Here is a 20,458-nt window from a genome sequence, read left to right on the forward strand (position 1 = left end):
GCCCTACAATAATGTACAGTATTTGAAAAATAATGTGTTTTTTTAACATTAAACCATGTCAACATATTCTGTTACACCAAATACACAAAATAATGATCTTTAAAATAGCATCATATGACCCCTTTAACTTCTGTTGTGGTGACTAGCTATAGGTTACAAGCTCAAAAATTGTATCCGGATCAATGTGTCAAAGAGTAAAGATGGCAGAATTGTAAACACTTACTTCATGCGTCAACCAAGCAACTGCCATTGAGGTCAATGGGAATGCTTAGAGCTTTACCCAGGTATTATTGACTTCTTTGGTTGTCTCAAAACGCCTTAATTTCCTAAAGGTTTCATGGTGATTTCTTATGAGCTATGGACCTGTATCATATCTTCCCCACAGAGCTATGGATTTAGAAATAATTAGTATGTGACATTTACATTAGTACATTTACAGTGCATACGATTCATCCAGTCACTCAGGATAAGTACAAATGATCTAAAATGCCATCAACTGTCCACATAAAGCTGTTTTTTGTTGTCTTACCTTCAGTCAGTAGTAAGATAATTGGCTCAGTGTATGAGGAGATTAGTGGTGAGTTAGTGTCAAGATGATGAAATTCATGTCAAGGGATTTTATCAAGAATGACTGCTGATTTCTACAGTTTGTAGATCTTCTTCCACCCGCTATTCAGCTGTCATTCACTCCAGAAAGCTCTCGCCAGAGGAATGCGCTCAAGCTGAATGTACGATCAGGCCTGCTTTACTTTAGAACAGACCGTTATGACCTACTCATTCATCATACTGTGGTGTACAGGAGGAGGTCCGATTCTGTGAAGTCTGGGCACTTCTGGAGAACAAATCAATGATTGTACCCATTAGAGTTGATAGGCAATGTTTCGGGAGTTCTTTTTCTCCGGTATATATATATACGTATATATATATATATATATATATGTACTTACATTTTTTTAGATGTTTATAAATTGAAACTGTGGACCTGCAAATCATCCTTTGTCTGAAAATGGACAAAAGTTGTTGGAGTTTTACTGCCTCTAGTGTTTATTTCAACTGGAAACTACAGCGATTTGTATGTATAGGTACATTTGTTTTTAGAGGCACATATTTCCAATGAGCCTTTGTTGAATTGTTTGCTTGTAGTTATAATACTCTGCACATTAAAATGGTATATGAATTAAAAAATAATGCTATTTGTTATAGTATAGTAGTTTGTCGGTAACACTTTAGTATAGGGACCAATTCTCACTGTTAACTAGTTGCTTATTAGCATTAATAATAGCAAACAGCCAATTATTAACATATTGGCTGTTTATTAGTACTTATAAAGCACATATTGTGCATGACCATATTCTACGTCCCTAATCCTACCCAAAACTTAAACTTAACAACTACCTTACTAACTATTAATAAACAGCAAATTAGGCAGAAGTCATAGTCAATGGTTTGTTAATATCGAGAAATGGACCTTAAAATAAAGTGTGACCAGTTTGTTTAATCTGTATTGGCCAAAATCTGTACGATCCTCTTGTAATTCAGAATACATCATAGTTTTGGGGTTTGGTTTATCCAGACTGTAAAGAGTTTTATTATGTGACATGAATGTCTTCAGTAACCTGTTTGGTGAGGAGAAGTGGACAGCACCTGAAATAAGAGACGGCTTTGTACCTGCACGCTTTTCCTTCTTAAAGGCGAGTTTTGTGGATTACGCATATAGCACGAGACAAAAGCACACGTCCATCTCTAACCGTCTGGAGCACGGCCGAGCATTGATAAATGAGATGTGTTATTGAGACACATGAGTTTAAAAGTGGTCCCCATGTCCTGTAGGCCAGCCGACAACACTGTGCAATGTGTATGTCCTGAGGGCGTGTGTGTATGTGTGTGTGTGTGTGTGTGTGTGTGTGTGTGTGTGTGAACTTGGGCCAGTTCCCTTGAATTATTCACAGCTCTAGGTTTACACAGCCGGAGGGCGGGTGAGGTAATACTGTTTGATAGTGAAGGAGATCAGTGTGACAAAGGCACCCCTTCTCGTACAACATTCATACACAGATGGATTCTGCCATGACACCTGCTCTAGACACAATTCCACAGAGGGGAGAAAGAAAGTCTGGGTGTGTGTATGTGTGTGGTGGAAATAAATAGCATATTTACTTAATAATACAAATGAGAGCATCTCTTAAGCTAGACTTCCTCTATTGTAAAAATGACCCTCATGACCCTTGTGTGTGTGTGTGTGTGTGTGTGTGTGTGTGTGTGTGCATGTTTATGCGGTTTATGTGGACACAAATTTGTATAATGACATGGGTATGACATAGGTATTACAACATGAAGGTGATTTATGAGGACACTTTGGTGTCCCCGCAATTCAAAAGGCTTATAAATCATACAGAATGAGAAATGCACAAAGTTTCCTGTGAGGGGTAGGTTTAGGTGTGGGGGCGATAGAAAATACGGTTTGTACAGTATAAAAACCATTACGCTTGTTGAGAGTCCCCATAAACCACAAAACCCAACGTGTGTGTGCGTTTATATGTATATATTTCATATAGGAATGTTTTTCAGGAGAAAAAAATATTAAAATATTTAGTAAATACAGTAAAATTCCGTTCACTTAAATGAACACATGAGAGGATTTAAATATATGAAATAATATAATACTTTAATTACTAATTTAATATTCATTTATTTAAACGAGAGATACTCTTAAAATCGTAAAGTTTAAGGGGAGACACTGCAGGCAAAAGCACTGTTTTTTCATGCACCTGTCAAGTTTGAGATTTTGGGCTTTTTGGTTTTCCATAAAGTGTTTTTTCAGACTAGTGGAAAGAAAACATCCAAAAGACACTTTTAAGTGTTCCTTTTATAGCACTTTATCTATTTGTGTCAATAGATTTCAATTACAATACATATTTTTAAAAGCCGTTTTCTCAAAATGAGTTTTTTTCTGCTACACTGAGCCATAAATCTCCACTTCAGTAGCACTTACACACACCAAACTTTACATTTTTATTCCTATCTATATCCTGAAGGATTTTACAGAGGGATTTGTTCATATATAATTTGCTTTTTATTTTAATTATATTATTATTGTATATATATATAATTATATACAACATTTTATTCCCCCCAAAATTGTGAAAATATAGTGTTTTCTGTCCGTTCTAAGCATTTTCTGAATTATGGAGTGACAAAAATTAGATACCCAAAATTCCCTCTATAAAAACTTTTGACTCTAATTTGTAAAAAAAAAATTAAACAAGAATTTTGAAACTGACATCATCCAGTGTTTAGATTTTTGTACTAAAAATGTATGCAAATTAGTGCATATTTCATTAAATAATGACTCATTTGCCTAACTTGTAATACAAAAAATGTTTGCAATTATCAATGTAATCAATCAGCTGGGTAAGTAAGGCCATAACTATTAGTTTTTTTTTTTACCCTATTCACCTGCAGTGTCTCGCCTTCAAAAAAAGTTTTTTTTTTAAATGTGTGGTGACACAAAGAATGTGCTCAAAATTAGTAAAAAGGCCAAAAAGAACAGCTTAACATACCCCCACATTCTGAATATATTTCACAAGTAATGCGAAAGTGTAAGATGACTCTATCATCAGTTTTTTCATGGTGTTTTGTGTGTAACCTAATCTGTTGATTGACATTCGGCACTAATCCCTCATAACACAGTTGTCTTCCCATTTAACTGACAGGCCAGCGGCAGCAGCGGCGGATTTATCTGAAAGCTGAGCGGTCTTATCTGAACTCCAGGGCTTCCACACAACCGTTACTGTCAAACCCGAGCTCAATTTGCCCCTCTGGGGAAAACACAAGCCATTTAGGGCCGTTTACAGTCGTGTTCTCCTGTACTGACTTGTGTTAGCAGTCGAAACACTGAGAAACACTGTTATGAAGGTAGACTCAGGGCACGTTCGCATATCGGTGATTGATTCTTACTCTTGTGCTTGTAGTACATTGGATGGGCTGAACAGTACATGTCCAGAACAGATCATTTGAGAATGTGAAACTTAAGAATCTTGCTCAGAGCAGAAACATTGATGCACCCTTAAGACTGCAATTTTGATCTCTGTAAATGGGCTATCAGATGTACAATGTGCCCAAACAGTGTCAAACATCTCTAGAGCAAGTTTCTCATAGAGTTGTGCCAGGCCCATTTGGCTTTATTAATTTTGCTGATTAGGATTAGTCAATAATACCTGGGTAAAGCTCTAAGCATTCCCATTAATCAATGGCAGTTGCTTGGTTGACGCATGAAGTAAGTGTTTACAATTCTGCCATTTTGATCTTTGACACACTGATCCGGATACAATTTTTGAGCTTGTAACCTGGAGCTAGTCACCAGAACATCATTAGGGTTTGATTAGGAAATTGAACAAAACTTCATTTGTGATTAAGGTGAAATTATTCTTATAATTTTTTCCTGCTTTTTAAAGCAATCAATATATACAGCAATCAATGTAATCAATTATATATTTATCATGAAATTATGAAATTATAGAAATTAATACTTTTATTTAGCATGGATGCATTAAATTGATCAAAAGTGATAAAGACATTTATAATGTTACAAAATATTTCTATTTCAGATCAATGCTGTTCTTCTGACCTTTCTTTTCATCAAATAAACCTAAAAAATTATTTATTTCTACAAAAATTCTACTCAGCTGTTTTCAACATAATAATAATAATAATAATAATAATAATAAATGTTTTTTTGAGCAGCAAGTTTAGAATAATTTCTGAAGGATCATGTGACTGGAGTAATGATGCTAAAAATACAGGAATAAATTACATTTTAAAATATATTCAAATAGAAAGCAGTTAATTTAAATAGCACAAATGTTTCACAATTTTACTTCTTTTGCTGTATTTTGGATCAAATAAATGCAGGCTTGGTGCGCAGAATAGAATTCTTGACAAAAACATTAAAAAGCTTGCTGTCCAAAAACTTTTGACTGGTAGTGTATTTTATACTAATATAAAAGCAGGAGTGGCGCCATAGAATTTTGAACACAGGTGTTGAGGGGGTGCTAGATCAATGACAGGAGGAGCTGGGCAATTAATAGTAAGTATGACCAAAACAGGTTATTATTATTCTTATTTGTATTTTAATAATACAATCGCTAGGCCTATATATAGGCGCATTTCAAGTGTTTATGAGGAGGTTGGGAGTATTATCGAGCTTACTGTATGACATAGGGGTGTCCGCGCAATCTTTTTTTTTTTCTGCGGAAAGAACTTATAATACTCCGTCATTTTTAGATGTGCTTTCTACCGTCTCATGCAGTCTCCGTGAATGGAGCGCATCACAACAATGAACCGGCTCACAGACATAAGAAATAAATCTATAGAAAGCTTGAAATGTCTACTATTAAAATACGCTTAAATGCATATTAAAAGATGGCTTAGTACGTTATTATATTAATCAATTTAATATAAACGTGCAACTGGTTGACTAGAAAAATCCTTAGTCGGGGGATACTTAGTAGCAGGCCTACTTGGCACAAGGAACCGATCCATATTTAAAATAAAATGCTATGACATTACGAAATGTGCGACTTCAAATCACATCAGGTTGTATTGCATTGCACGAGTTATGCATGTGTAAGGAGTTAAACGTTTTTATTTTATTTAATCTTTCTTAATGTCTGGTGGTGCTTTGGTCTTTTTAGGGGGTGCTGGAGCACCTGCAAGCCCCTCCCTAGCACCGCCCATATATAAAAGATAACAAATATGAAAAAAACTAACTTTTGTAATTTAGTTTCAGTATAGTATTGGTGGACTCGAGAGGATGCTTTGTTTTTGTGTGTGTGTGTATTAGAGTATGTAAATCTAGAACATCTCGTTGATTTCGAAAGAACATGAAAATCCGGTTTTCCGTGATATGATTCTTAACAATAATTGCAGCCATTTCAAGCACAAAATAGTTTGACATGCTTATTTTTGGGTGTTAAAAAATGGCGCAAATACCAGTAATTTGCCTCCCCTGACGAGCCGCCACTGAATTTGACGAGCGCAAACGTTAGTAAATCGCGTTGCGTAATTCATTTTAATACTCTCCTCCCATTTTGCATCTGAAAGGGAAATTCCTACAAATGCATATTCAATAAGGTCAGGTGCAAAAATAACTGTGTCCACGCCTTTTTAGCACTAATTCCTCACTGCACGTCTTTAGTAAATCCTGACAGTACTATTTTAATGCTAAAAGACTGTGCGCTGGCACAAACTGTTTGTAAATCTGGCCCCTAATATGAATGAGTTCAGAAATAGGAAGTTTATTATGATTTAATAATATTTGTGATTCAATGACTGTTACAATACAGTATCCTCCACCAAAGATAATTGTAGAGATCTGCATATATTGTTATCCATATCGGTTTGGCACCAATTTTGGGCTTTTGAGATACCCTCATTTCTGCCAAATCTGGGTTGATGTACCACCTTCTCTGCCATGAAACCAAATTCCACATCTTCTGTGCTGGATAAAATCACCTGCATTAGTCCGCCTCACTGCCATATCACATAGGGGAGAGGTTTGGGTGAACAGCAATAAAAAAAAAAATCACACTTAAAACACCCCTGATCCAGATTCATTCATAGCAAAACATACATATGCAGTGTTTTAATGTGCAGAGCAGCCTGAGGTGGAAACCTTACACAAGTAGACACCTGCCTTTGTAAGAAGCCGGGGGACGCGTGGTATGCAGCCAGATTCTGAGATCAAGTATGATTGAGATACTGAGTTAGTAAAACACTGGTAGCTAATATTTGTTAAACAGCTGACGGGAATCTGTACTGTACAAAACCTCCAGTCTTCATGAAAACAGTGTGGTGGTACCTGCCCAAACAGCGCACCCATCTGTGCCTGAGGTGCATGTTTGGAGCCCCGCTTGTTTTCTGCTCTGCCAGTAATGTGTGGCATGTAGCCAGAACCCCCAGAGATCTGAAACTACCCCCAACAAACCCTCCGCTGGTGAGGTTACCACCTTACCAGAGTGGTTTTCACAGAGAAAGAACAGAGGAAAAGTCGATTAACAAGTTCAAAGCGGGATTAGTGATATTTTGGCTAATAGGGTTTAGTCATCAAACATTGTATGTCATTCATTTGAATTTAATCTTTTTTTGTAGATCGAATATTTTTGTACATTTTAAAAAGCATATTTGAAAATTGTTTGTGCGCAGGTCTGCCAAACGTAGTGGGATTCTGGGTAATGGCGTCTCAACACAGCAGTCTTTGTTTAGGTCTGTCGGTCATTTTACACCACGAAAAGAGCAAACGAGGCTAATCTGATTCAAATTGCACCCGGATGCAAGGTGGTTTAACACTCAGACAAACCCTTAGGAAAGAAACAGTAGTGAGATCTATTTCAGTTGTTTATCCTAGACAGCAATGAGTTAAAAGAAAAGCAAATGGAGACTTTGCTGAAGTCTTTTGCTTCTCAGATTTTCCTCCTCAGGATTTGCAACCATGTATTATACTGTGCTCAGATGTGTCAAGATGCAAAAGTCATAATACTCAAAATGACATTAAATGATACAAACTGAGACCTCCATAAAGTGTTCTGTGCTATGGAAGCGCATATTTATAAGCAATATATATAAATTTTTATTGTACACCTACAATCATTTTTCATTAGCAAGATATGTATACAGTGATAAAGTCAACGTGAATAGCCTTTTGCAACCTATTTGATGTCTGTATTGGGACATACGTGTATTTCTGAGATAAATGGAAAAAAATATAAAAAGAAATAGGGTGGGAATTATTTTATCCTTCAGAATTTGATTGGAGAATGAAAACTGTGTTGCCTACCCAGATAGCACACGTACATCTGCAAGATTTCTGTTAAAGATCTCTTGATCTGGAAAGCATCTGCTGTCTACAAACGTCTGACAGACGTCTTTCAGATGTCAGTTTTGCATACATTCTAAATCATAAACATCTTAAAGACATCTAATAGACATCTAAAAGGAAACGTCCTATAGACATATTGCAGATGTAAATGCAGACTTCTAATAGATGTCTCCGAGATTTACGTGTGCTATCAGGGTATATAGTTATTTCAACAAAAAAACATCAAATTTGAAATGTAATGCAGGGAATTCTGGGAATGTCAATTTACGGTTATTCACTGTAAATTATATGGTCTTTTTCACTTCCAAAAACGGTATACTACTGTAAAATTAATGTCCAATACATGTAATGTCCAATACAGTTTTTCACCGTATATAGTAGGGGAATTTACCGTTAACCATTTAACAGGTTTTTACTGTAGCATTTTTACAGTCTTTTACCGTTAAATTCACGGTCATTTTTTACAGTGTACGTTTACACTAGTGCGTTTTCGTTTAAAAACGCATAACTTTTGCTACGGTTACGCCTGTCTTTTACACTACTCTGACCCACGAAAACAGAGACTTTCGAAAACGCCGCCGACCCCGTTTTAGTTTGCAAACTCTGGGGTTGCGTTTCAGTGTAAACGGACAAAAACGGAGACTTTTGAAAGCGATGGCGTGGCTGGCCACATTCGCTCTGCGTATCCTTGACGACCGTGTAAACAATAACGTCATGCTCATTGTTGTACCTGCATTGTTGAATGGTCATGTGACGTGCGTTTTCGGTTGTGTAGTGTGGACGGAGATCGTTTCTGAAACACAGTGAAACTAGGATCGTAGGAACGTAGACTAGGATCGTTTTCATTTTAAAATGCCGGTTTAAAGCGAAAACGCACTAGTGTAAACTCGATAAGAAGCGATTTGGTTATTGGCTAGCATTATAACCTATGTGGGCAAGAAAGCTGAAAGCTGTTTCAGTCAAGAGCAAGTTATTATATTTGGATGAAACATTATAAAGACTTGTTATAACATGCACTAATGAATCATGAACAATAAACCCAGGAACGTATATTTAGTAGGTAAATAGAGTCCATTTTGAAGTCATGTTCCAGGTCACTCTGCTAATACAATACAATACATTTGGTCTCATTCAGCAAATCGTGAACCGTGTCTTATCGTTGCTTTTTGTAATTTTTCGGATGGCAGCTTTCTAAAAAACAGTGGTTTCCTGCAGCGTTTGGCAGCTGGAGTGTTGTTCTTCTACTCCACTGATTAAGAGGTCAGATAAATGAGTTGGTGAAATCAAGCAGCATGAAGCTGAGCTACTAAATCAAAGGCAGTGGGGAGAATGTACTTGACCTGGTCTGTTGTTGATTGTGTTGTGCTGTACGGTACAAGGCACACAGTTATTGTGATCAAAGTCAGGTGATATAGTGTTGTTGTTTTTGTGTGTGTGTGTATAAATCAATTTTAAAACCATTCTTACTTAAGTTATAAATTCAGTGCCACAGTTCATATAGGAATGGATGCAATAACAATTTACATATAATTTATTTATTTATTTTTTGTTCTGTACAATGAATGAGACCCATTAAATAAGGTCAGTTCCCAAGTTGAATATGTGGCATGAGTGTCGGAATAGAGATATTTTCCACAGACATAAATTTCAACTTTTTAAATATTTAAATAGAAAGACTTAATTAAAACTTAAGACTTATAATTAAAACTTAATTTATATATATATATAATATTATATATATATATACACATATATATACTACATATAAAAATATTAAATTTCTACATTTTTACATTTCTACATGTTACATTTTAACATAATTCTCTAATTATGATGTAAATATATACTGTATATAAAAAAACAAATTAAAATACAAATCTTAAATATAAGATTTAGATGTAATACTTTAAAAATAAGTAAATAAGTAAAAAAAACTTGACATACAAGTATACAAAGTGAGTATATACAAGTGGTTCTAGATTATGAGCCAGATATGTGTTGAAAGCACCCAGCATTAGCAGAGATATCCATCTGAATAATACCTCACACCCTCATATCCTGCTGGAAACAGGCCAAATGAATGCAGCAAAATTCACCTAAACAGTGTGTTTCCCTTAAAAGATCTTTGAAGCTGCTTTGGTCTGTGCTGGTCCCCTGATGGGGTTTGTGTCTGAGACCACACCCTTTAAGAATTCCCATTCTATTCACCCTTCACATCTCCATGAGAAACTAATGAAATATGTCTATGGCTAGACAGATTGACAGACAGACAGAAAGAAAAGTTGGAAAGAGAAATAAAGTTGGCCTATTTTGGTCATTGTGTTTTTAAAATATAAACATTAAGACATATTTGTCTCACTCTTATTATTAGTATTAGTAGTAGTAGTAGCAGTAGTATTTTACAATTGTCAAGGTCAAAAATAATTTTGTTGCATTCTTTTCATGAATAGTCTAATTTTAATCTTCGTAATCTAAATATAATTTCCTTGGTAACATTTTATGGAGCCTAGTTTAAGATCGGAAGTTTTGGTCTAGGACATGGGTAACCATAAAATCTATAAATAATAGGCATTTGAAAAGTTGAAAAAAATAAATAATGGCATAGTAAAAAAGCTTCTAAATGATTTAAATGTGATCAAATAAATAAAAAGTTGAAATCTGTTACTATTAATAAAAATCAACCCCTGTGACTTTGTGTGTCAGTAGGTGACACGAACAATAAGATAAATATCCATATATATAGCATCAGGAAGGCAAAAAGAAAAATAGATTAAAATTGCACCATGTTTAGACGTCACTGAATGGAAAGTGTGAGTGCGTTTGCAGTAGGAAAGAGTTATTTCTGTAGGAGTGGCAGTGATAGTTTAGATAAAGCTGCTGTGCATTGGAAAGTGTGCCATTCTGGGAGTGAATGCTTACACACAGCACAACTTTACTTTCTGACTGTCACTTTCTTGCCGTGCATTACACAGTCAGACAGATGGCCCACATCTGCCCTGAGCTAGGTGTTTAGAGCCAACACATGGCACATAGATATATCTCCTAGCTGTTAAACAGCTTTGATCTGTGGGTGCGTGTCTTCACACAAGTGTGCAAAGGATTCTGTAAACATTCGGAATTATCTTTACATTAGGAACATACTCATGAAATAGACTTCTGAAATGAGATTTAGCACAAGTATTTCAGTCCATAAACTTTGCTGGGACAAAAATAGGTCTAAGATTTGATTCAGTCACTATGCAAAATGAAATTCATCACTTAAAGATTACATGAAAGGGGTTAACTGAAACATTTCTGAAATGTACAGATATCATTGATTAAATGAGATGAGCATATTACAAGAGCCTGGCATCTGTTGTCTTTTTCACATTACAGCACTTGAATAAAAAGAAAAAGGCAGGAATCTGCAACACAGCTTGTGATGTATAGGATTATTTGCTGTGTAACCTCGTTGCATATTACTTGTGTATCCTTGTGGGGGAAAAGAGTACTTATAATGTTAATAATATGCTTTATAAGAATGTAATATTTTCAGACACTTAAATGCATGATGTTTGCAATAAAATGAAAATGTATTTTATTTTAAATTTATATTAAATATAATTAGCTTGACCCGCTAGTACATCTTTCTAAGTAATTTCATAATTACTAATGTCTTTGAAATATGGTTAGCGTGTACTGCCAAAGATACTTACCAACATTTATGGTAAACTAAAATATAATTTCATGTTATTTCTAGTCCTGGGCAATGATTAATCACAGAAAAATGTTATGTTTATATATTTATAATCGTTCCGAGCGTTTTGATTGGCTTTCCTACCTGCCTATCAACGTATGTATTTGCATACCTCTGCGCACACGGTTCGCGCAGACAGGATACGTCATCAGCGCGTTCACGCACACTGTGCAGACAGAGCGAGAATGGCAGGCAAACATCAACAACCCGATCTTCCTTCCTGGTATTGTAGTACTTTTACTAACTGTACTATAAAGCTTTCTCACCGGTGAATGACACATGATGTATTGTAGTAATGTTGTCTCTGGTCGTCTGGTCTGTTCGCGTTCATGCGTTCAGGGGGTGTGGCTTTGGACGGCAATTTGCAGGGAGGGTGGGACGTTCGCTTTCAGTGCTATCAGGCTAAAGTTAGCATTTTCCAAGATCTCCTACTGCACCTTTAAAGCATGATAAAAGATGATTAAACAATGATTTAAAATATAGTAAAACTATTACAAAGTGCACATTTTAAAAGTCTGCTTAAGTATGTTAAAAAACAGCCATGAAAATGTACATTGAATACAATTACGCACACTTTTTTCTCAAGGGTAGTAGAAAGTACATAACAGAAAGTATTGCTAGTTTTGCAGGAACAAACAACACTCTCAGTGTCTTTCAAAAAGTATAAAAAATCTAGTTTCAAAATCTGTTTTTGTGAATCTGTGCTCATCCTGTTTATTTTCAATCTGTAACTAATCTTTTCTATTTCTTCTCTTTTCAGCCTAAGATAAGTCACTTGGGTTTGCCTCAAGGACCGTCGGGTGAGAAGGTGGCAGTAGTCGCGGTGGACGACTGTGACATTGCCATGGCCGTGCGTTTCGGCAGTCAGATCGGCAACTATTCCTGCGCTGCCCAGGGCACCCAGACGGGACAGAAGAAGTGAGTTTATCCCTCTCTCTGTGTAAATCAAATAATAACTTGTTCTCTTGATAGTTAGCCTTTGGTAATTATTCATAATTACACTTTTGTTAACTCTCTCACGCCCATTCAGAAGCCTTCAGGACACACGTCCAAAAATCTTTAATTTGTGAAGGATCTTCTCATACTTTAGGTGGCAATTGCAGCATCAGGTGTTGTTGCATGCTGGAACAGGGCTGTGCATTAAAACACTTCAAAGAAAGAACAACAAATAAATGTGAAGTTTTAACCCGTCACTCCAGTCTGATAAGCACTGACCTGTTTTATACTGCATGGCAACATTCCACTCCCTATGGCTCTGTTGTCATGGACACTGTGATTGACAGATTGGTTAAGGAAGGTCACGACCCTTTCACCTGTCTTCTATCTTACAAAGCTTTTAATAAAGCTGTGATATTAAGGGGGATCAGATGGTTTGGTACACCTTAGTATAGGGACCAATTTTCACTATTAAGTAGTTTCTTATTAGCATGCCTATTAATAACATATTGGCTGTTTATTAGTACTTATAAAGCACATATTCTGCATGAGCATATTCTACATCCCTAATCCTACCTAATACCTAAACTTAACAACTACCTTACTAAGTATTGATAAGCAGCAAATTAGGAGTTTATTGAGGCAAAAGTCGTAGTTATTGGCTTGTTAATAGTGAGAATTAGACCTTAAAATAAAGTGTGACTGATGGTCTCATGTTGTTGGGGAATTTGATCAAATTTAATTGAAATGGTATACTACCATTCAAATGTTTGGGGTCAGTAAGATTTTTTTTTTAAATTTAAAATAAATACTTTCAGCAAGGACACATTACATTGATAAAAAAAAGAGAATGAGAGAAAAGATGTTTACAAAAAATCTGATCTTTTAAACTTTTTATGCATCAAAGAATCCTGAAAAAAAAGAAAAATATTTTTAAGTTTGCATTTGTGATGGTAATAATAATGCTTCTTGAGCACCAAATCAGCATATTAGAATGATTTTTGAAGGATCATGTGGAACAGCTTTTTAAAACTACATATTAAAATATATTAAAATAGAAAACGGCTATTTTAAATTGTAATAATGTTTTATAGTAGGGCTGCACGATTAATCGAATGCGATTGTCATGCGCAATTTGTTAGTAATGCCGGTTCTGTAATCAGCAGGAAATCATCATCACGTGCTTTCAGATGGAGCAGAATTTACTACACAGAGCCGTAGTTCACTGACAAGTTACGCAAAAAAAACGCAGACGATTTTATTGAGCGATTCTGAAATCGAAGAAATCGTTCGCGATAATGACAGCTGTTTGCATAGCTTCTCAGTGAACTACGGCTCTGTGAAGTAAATGCTGCTCCATCTGAAAGCATGTGAAAATACCACATTTAATAACATATTTTTACTCCAAACTCACTTCATAACATCAGTCGAGTGCTTGAAATAAATCCTTCTGTGAGATGATGTAGCTTCTTACACAGAATAAGGCACGCAACATATTTCATAGTATTTAATTTTTATTGTATTTAATCAGTGATAAAGGCATTATAAATATACTTTATTTGAATGAAAATTATAATAATAAGAACTCAAATAAACCGTATATTGCCGTAGTCGTGTGTTTATTAGTCACGTTGAATCAATGAAAGCAGTTGAATCTTCTGTTTATTCAGTTGCAGCGATAGGCATTTTCTGGGTTTCTTCTGCGAGGCGTATTTGGAGTTTCAGCGCGAGAGCGCCCTCTGGCCTTTGGATGGAGATTTACTGCTGATCACAGAACCGTGCTTCACTGAAAAATACGCATGACAATCGCAGCTTCTGTAGAATCGCGATCTCGATTCCATTTCGATTTATCGTGCAGCCCTACTTCACAGTATTACAGTTTCACTGTATTTTTAATCAAATAAATGCAGCCTTGGTGAGCATAAGAGACTTATTTCAAAAACAAAAAAACGGTGACACTTTACAATAAGTTTGCATGTAACATTGGTGAACTGCATAAGTAAACTGCATGCAGACCCTAGTTTGCATCAAAACTGAAGTATAATTTGGGCTTTAATGTATTCATACAACTGAATGCATAGCTTTTCAGAATATACTGCATTTGATAACATCTAGGAACACAGGCACTCAACAAATTTGCACTAAAATGGTTAATCTTTGTCACGCATCTGCACTATTTCTCTCCAGAAGTTATGAAAAATAAAAATGTCTTTAAAGACTTTAGAATAGAGTTGTGGGTATTTCTTAACCCCCTCACACAAGTGCTCACCAATTCAGAGGTATGTTGTTGTTGCTGTTTCCAGTAGTTTGTTTTTGTTGTTCTTGGTCCACCTTGCCATCTTGTGGACCAACTAATTAGTAAAAAATTCAAGGCACATGAAAAATCATGCATATTGTACTAATGCTCTCGAAATCTACACATATACTAGCATATACATAAAAATCCAAAGTATACTTTAGGCTTTAGATAGTATAACGCAGGACCGCTCGCTAAATTGTGATGCCATTTTGATGCCATTAACTTGTTGGAGAGTTTGGTGGCACATTTTAAAGTTTTGTTTTCCATCTTCAGGTCTTTGGATCTCACTGGGCCTCTTCTGCTTGGCGGGGTGCCCAACCTTCCAGAGGATTTCCCCATACGGAACCGGGACTTCGTGGGTTGCATGAGGAACCTGATGATTGACAGTAGATCCATCGACATGGCCAGTTACATCGCCAACAACGGCACCACTGAAGGTCTGACATAAACCATAACAATTCAAAATCATATTGTGAACTTGTTTTTAGATTGTTGTAACTCAAAACCAATATATTTATTGTACTGTCAGGCTGTCCAGCGAAGAAGCACTTCTGCTATGAGGGTTTGTGTCAGCACGGTGCTCAGTGTGAAAATAAGTGGAACACCTACTTTTGTGACTGTCCTGAAGGCCGGGGTGGCAAGAACTGCGATCAGGGTAGGTGGGACTATTTGGTAGCGTGCCAGTGGACATGAATGCATGTGCATGCATGCGTCGAGCATCCGTGTATGCGTTTGTTATTTTGAACTAGGTGTTGATTTCTCATGGACTTAAAGGAAGCAGGCAGTTTCGTTAATTTGATGGTGTTTCCTGAAAGGGAAATGTCTTCACAGATAAGCATCAGTCAAGATCTGCCCCACTCTCCCTTAGTGCCCCAAATCAACCTTGCGGATATACACTCCACATACTCTGAGCAATATTCGAGTAGTGTTGCCAGTGTATTTCCCATAATGCCTCTGCTCTGCACGATAATGTAGTCACTCAGTGCCAACAAAATCAATGCTTTAGTTTTACAACCTGTTGTTGTGGTCCTTTGGGTCAAACCAAAAGGCAAACCAGATGGAATTAGGTTCAGATTTATACGAAAGATAAATCCTCAGATAATAATGTGCTGAGGCAACATTCTAAAAAAGACATCATAAGTGACCAATTTAAAAATTTTAATATTGATTTCATGTAAATATTACACATATGATAATATCATAAATAATCCAGCGCTAAACTCTCTCTTAATCTTTCTACACTTTTTTTGAGTGTGATTGAATGGCCAGAAAAAAAGAAAACAAAAAAGATAAAGGTGAATATGACTGATGCTGAAAATTTCGATATTGTGATAATTTCATTATTGTGAGTTCTATCAGTAGCCACTATTATCTAAAAGCTAACATTGTGATAGCCCTAAATTACATAGATTAATAGTTTTCCCTCAACTCTTCTGTCATGCTTGTTCCAATGCATTCTGGGATTGCCATCTCTGTTAAAGATACAGCAAAGCTGTCTTAGATTTGGCTCAAAATGAGGAATCTTAGAACATAACAATTTTTAAGTAGACAGCTCATTGGGCTTTTGCAACAGAGTTTAATTGTCAGTTTTGGAGCAACTGTCAGTCTAGATTAAAATGACTGTTCCCACATTTCCTCACAACTACAGGAAGTACAGGACCTTCTGTTCTTACCTCATTTTTTGGTGGATTTGTGAAGTCAGTGCTGCTGCCTAGAAAAACATGCTTGTCACAGTTTACAGGCCAATAAATTCGCCACATTTGCCATCTTTGGCAGTCAATTCTGATACATACTCAACAGGACTTTACACACTACTTTACAACTCCACTGTGATTAATTGACAGATGTGTTTGAAAGTGGGTGTGTTTGCATGTGTTTGAACAACCCAAATGATAGTGTACTTGACATTGCCACTGGCTGTTTTTTGCGGTTGGACGTTCTGTAAGGCTTGGGACACCCAAACAAGAGGGAATCACGCTGGTCTTGTTCAGGTCCCTCCACAGGCCTGTTGGGGCAGCACTCCATTATAAATTCTGGATGTTTAAGTCATGTCATCATCTAACAAACAACCGTGTTGACTGAAACAGCCTTCTCCAATTTTATGTTTTGGCAGGGAAGCGTGCCTGCCAGGAAAGACTGTTATTTTTGATGCTGATTAGATGGATGCCTGAAGTAGCCCCAATTTTGCGGTTTGTTTTCGTTACAGGATAGCACTGTTTTAGAGCTAATGGCTTGTTTCCAGAGCGAGCAGAACGTAATTTAGATATTATCACCTCTACGCTTCTGCCATAGCACAGATAGAATGTCCATCTCTAGTAAAACACGTAATTCTGCCTGCAATGGCTGGCAGTTCCTTGGCGACCTTTTAAATTTCAGTCATGTTAGTGTCGTATGGAAATATTTGTGATACATTGGTTCATTATGCATCCTCAAATTTCTGAAATATTAAATTTTTTTTAAGAATCATGGATTAAGCCCAAAGTATGTATGCATGAAATTTAGAATTTATGTATATAGCTCAAACTCCAGAGCATAGTACTTGAAAAAAAATAATAAATAAAGGCCATGGGTTTGATTCCCAGTGAATGTGTGTGAAGTGATAAAAATGAGGCCTTGACTTCAATGTTAATCACAGTAAAGCATATGTCAAAAGCATAAGTGTGACTGTAATATTACTGAGGCTTACTTTTTTAGGACTTAGCAAGTCTCGTTTTTAATTCTTTGCTTCTCTCTCAGGGAAATGTCTTCTATAACAGAGTGATTTCAAGGCTGCAGCAGGAACTGTGGACTGTGCTAGTGTAGAGATTCTTCACACTCTTTCTGCCAGTGATCAGGGCTCATAGATGAAGGGTTCTCGAGTCCTTACTTGACTTTGTGACTCTACTGTAGCATTTCCATGCCATCACACTTCTGCTATTTGATTTGCCCGCACACAAATCAAACAGTAGACGGGAGTACATCGCTGATAAGTCTTGGTTTGTTTAAGGCTTTTCCACTCCTTTAAATATGTGGCTAATATGTGGCTCAGAGCCAAAAGTCTCCATTTCCCTGGAAAAAGCCTCTATTTTTTATGCAGTCAGTCATAAACTGTTTCTTACTTTCTTGTAGTCATGCCTTCGCCGCAGCACTTTGATGGTCGTGCCATTGTGTCATGGAACGACCCTGATATCACCATCGCTGTGCCCTGGTACATCAGCCTAATGTTTCGCACCAGACAAAGCATTGGATCCACAACCCTAATGCAAGTCAACGCTGGCGACACATCTCAAGTTAACCTTCTGGTGAGTGTCGAATGTCATACAGGTCATTCTTATTTGATGTAAATTCATTCTTATACCATTTCCTAATCAGGTATGACTGTCATTTTAAAACATTTCCTGACTTTTTCTAAGATAAGGGACAAGTATGTGCGGTTTCAAGTACTTCTGGGAGAGCAGAAAGTGGCCACGCTGGATTTCCCAGAAGTCCGAGTGAATGACGGGGAATGGCATCACCTCCTTGTGGAGCTGAGGAGCAGCAAAGATGGGAAGGACACAAAGTACATGGCGAATGTGTACCTGGACTACGACATGTTCATGGTCAGTTCTGTGGTCTTAACAAAACAGAACAGTCCTTTGCTAAAACCTCTTTACTGAAGTCTTCCATGCTTTACAGAAGTCAGCAGAGATCGGAAATGAGCTGCCTGGACTCAAGCTGAGGAGTCTGTTCATTGGTGGACTTCTGGGACAGAGTAACAGCGTCGAGCAGGGATTTAAGGGATGCGTGCAGGTGAGGCCAAGAGAAAGCCTTTGAATCTTTCAACTTGCATGATACAGTAGCTGTTGTGAATCATATATGTGTAATACATGTATTTATTAATGGATTCATTATCATAAACAAGTATCTGTGTTCAAGCAATCAATGTGTCAAGTTTGGCTTTGATGCATAAGGTGTGTATAATGTTGTTAGACATGTAATACAAATACTGACAAGTGCAAAACTGAACTTGGATTAAGAATGAATTCATGAACTGTCAGCTCTACCTATTGAAGAAAATCTGACAGCATATTTGAAAATCACCTATAATTAAATGCCAAGTTAACATGAGAGAAATTATTTAAAGTTCCCAAACAATTTCCATACAGCTTAGTTAATGAATATATATGTTTGTAATTTGAAGAACGTCTCGTATGCTCACCAGGGCTGCATTTAAAAAAATACAATAATATTGTGAAATATAATTTTTTTTTTAAATGTAAGTGTTATTACGATTTTAAAATAAAGAATAAAAATAATTTATTCCTGTGATGACAAAACCTAATTTTCAGCACCCATTACTCCAGTCTTCAGTGTCACATGATCATTTAGAAATCATTCTAATATGCTGATTTGAGTTAGTTCTTATTATCTTATTATGTTGTGCTGGTTACATATTTTTATAGAAACCATGAAACTTATTTTAGGATTCTTTGATGAACAGAAATTTTTAAAAGAACAGCATTTATTTGGGTAAAAAAATCTCACGAGCAATTGAAAAGTGACTGGCTTTATGCAAACATGTGTCACAGGGTGTCAGGATGGGGGAGACTGCCACCAACACGGCTAACATCAACATGCAGCAGGCATTAAAGATCCACGTGGAAGAAGGCTGTGATATGGCCAACCCCTGCGACTCCAACATCTGCCCAGACAACAGCCAGTGCACAGATGACTGGAATGCACACACCTGCGTCTGTGACCCCGGTACTGACACCTGCATCACATTCACTGCATCTATACAGACGCATCTGATTTCAGAAGGCATTCATCGAATTCTCTCTTTTTTCTTTCTTTCATTCTTTTTCTCTTTCTGTCACTCACAGGTTTCTTTGGCAAAGACTGTGTTGATGCATGTCATCTGAACCCCTGTGAGCATTTGTCCACGTGTGTTCGTAAGCCGAGCTCCTCTCATGGTTACACATGCGAGTGCAGTCAGGACTACTATGGGCAGTACTGTGAGAACAAGTAAGTGGCATAGCGGATAAAATACCAGATAAGACCAGACTTGTTTATTCTAGTGTGTTAGTGCTGGTGTTGGTAAAGCTGGTGGACCAGCATAGCCATACTGCTAATCAAACTAGCATGACTAGACTTTCTAATGAAGCTGATTGACCTATGAATCTTGCTGGTTTATCAAATTAATGGAAATTCTGACATTCCAAACCTATGAGTTTCATTCATCTTTGGAACAAAAGTAGAATATTTAGGTAAACTTTAAGTAGCAGGTTATTATGGAAGCCCATTTCCGCCACTGAATAACAAATAAAAAAAGATAATTGTGACTTTTTATCTCACAATTCTGACTTTGCTTCTCAGAATTATGTGATATAAACTTGCATTTGTGAGCAGTAAGGTCAGAATTGCATGATATAATATAGCAATTGTGAGCTACACTCTTAAAAATAAAGGTGCTTAAAAGGTTCTTCACAGCGATGCCATAGAAGAACCATTTTTGGTTCCACAAAGAACCATTCAGTCAAAGGTTCTTTAAAGAACCATCTCTTTCTTACCTTTTTATAATCTGAAGAACCTTCTTTCGCCGGATTCTTTGATGAACAGAAATTTTTAAAAGAACAGCATTTATTTGGGTAAAAAA

General features: G+C 36.6%; 1 protein-coding gene across 1 annotated transcript in view; it reads left to right on the top strand.

Annotated features, from left to right (window-relative positions):
* celsr1a (cadherin EGF LAG seven-pass G-type receptor 1a) overlaps nucleotides 1-20,458 on the top strand; it is a 98,945-nt gene that overhangs the window by 57,174 nt on the left and 21,313 nt on the right. Inside the window, exons 7-14 of the mRNA XM_016255259.1 lie at nucleotides 12,370-12,527; nucleotides 15,118-15,281; nucleotides 15,374-15,499; nucleotides 17,953-18,125; nucleotides 18,237-18,422; nucleotides 18,499-18,612; nucleotides 19,392-19,566; nucleotides 19,686-19,827. Of these exons, the coding sequence (XP_016110745.1) occupies nucleotides 12,370-12,527; nucleotides 15,118-15,281; nucleotides 15,374-15,499; nucleotides 17,953-18,125; nucleotides 18,237-18,422; nucleotides 18,499-18,612; nucleotides 19,392-19,566; nucleotides 19,686-19,827 (1,238 nt within the window). The remainder of the gene's footprint in view (nucleotides 1-12,369; nucleotides 12,528-15,117; nucleotides 15,282-15,373; nucleotides 15,500-17,952; nucleotides 18,126-18,236; nucleotides 18,423-18,498; nucleotides 18,613-19,391; nucleotides 19,567-19,685; nucleotides 19,828-20,458) is intronic.

This window comes from Sinocyclocheilus grahami, unplaced genomic scaffold (assembly GCF_001515645.1).
Source record: "Sinocyclocheilus grahami isolate Dianchi unplaced genomic scaffold, SAMN03320097.WGS_v1.1 scaffold1324.1, whole genome shotgun sequence".
NCBI classification, from domain to species: Eukaryota; Metazoa; Chordata; class Actinopteri; order Cypriniformes; family Cyprinidae; genus Sinocyclocheilus; species Sinocyclocheilus grahami.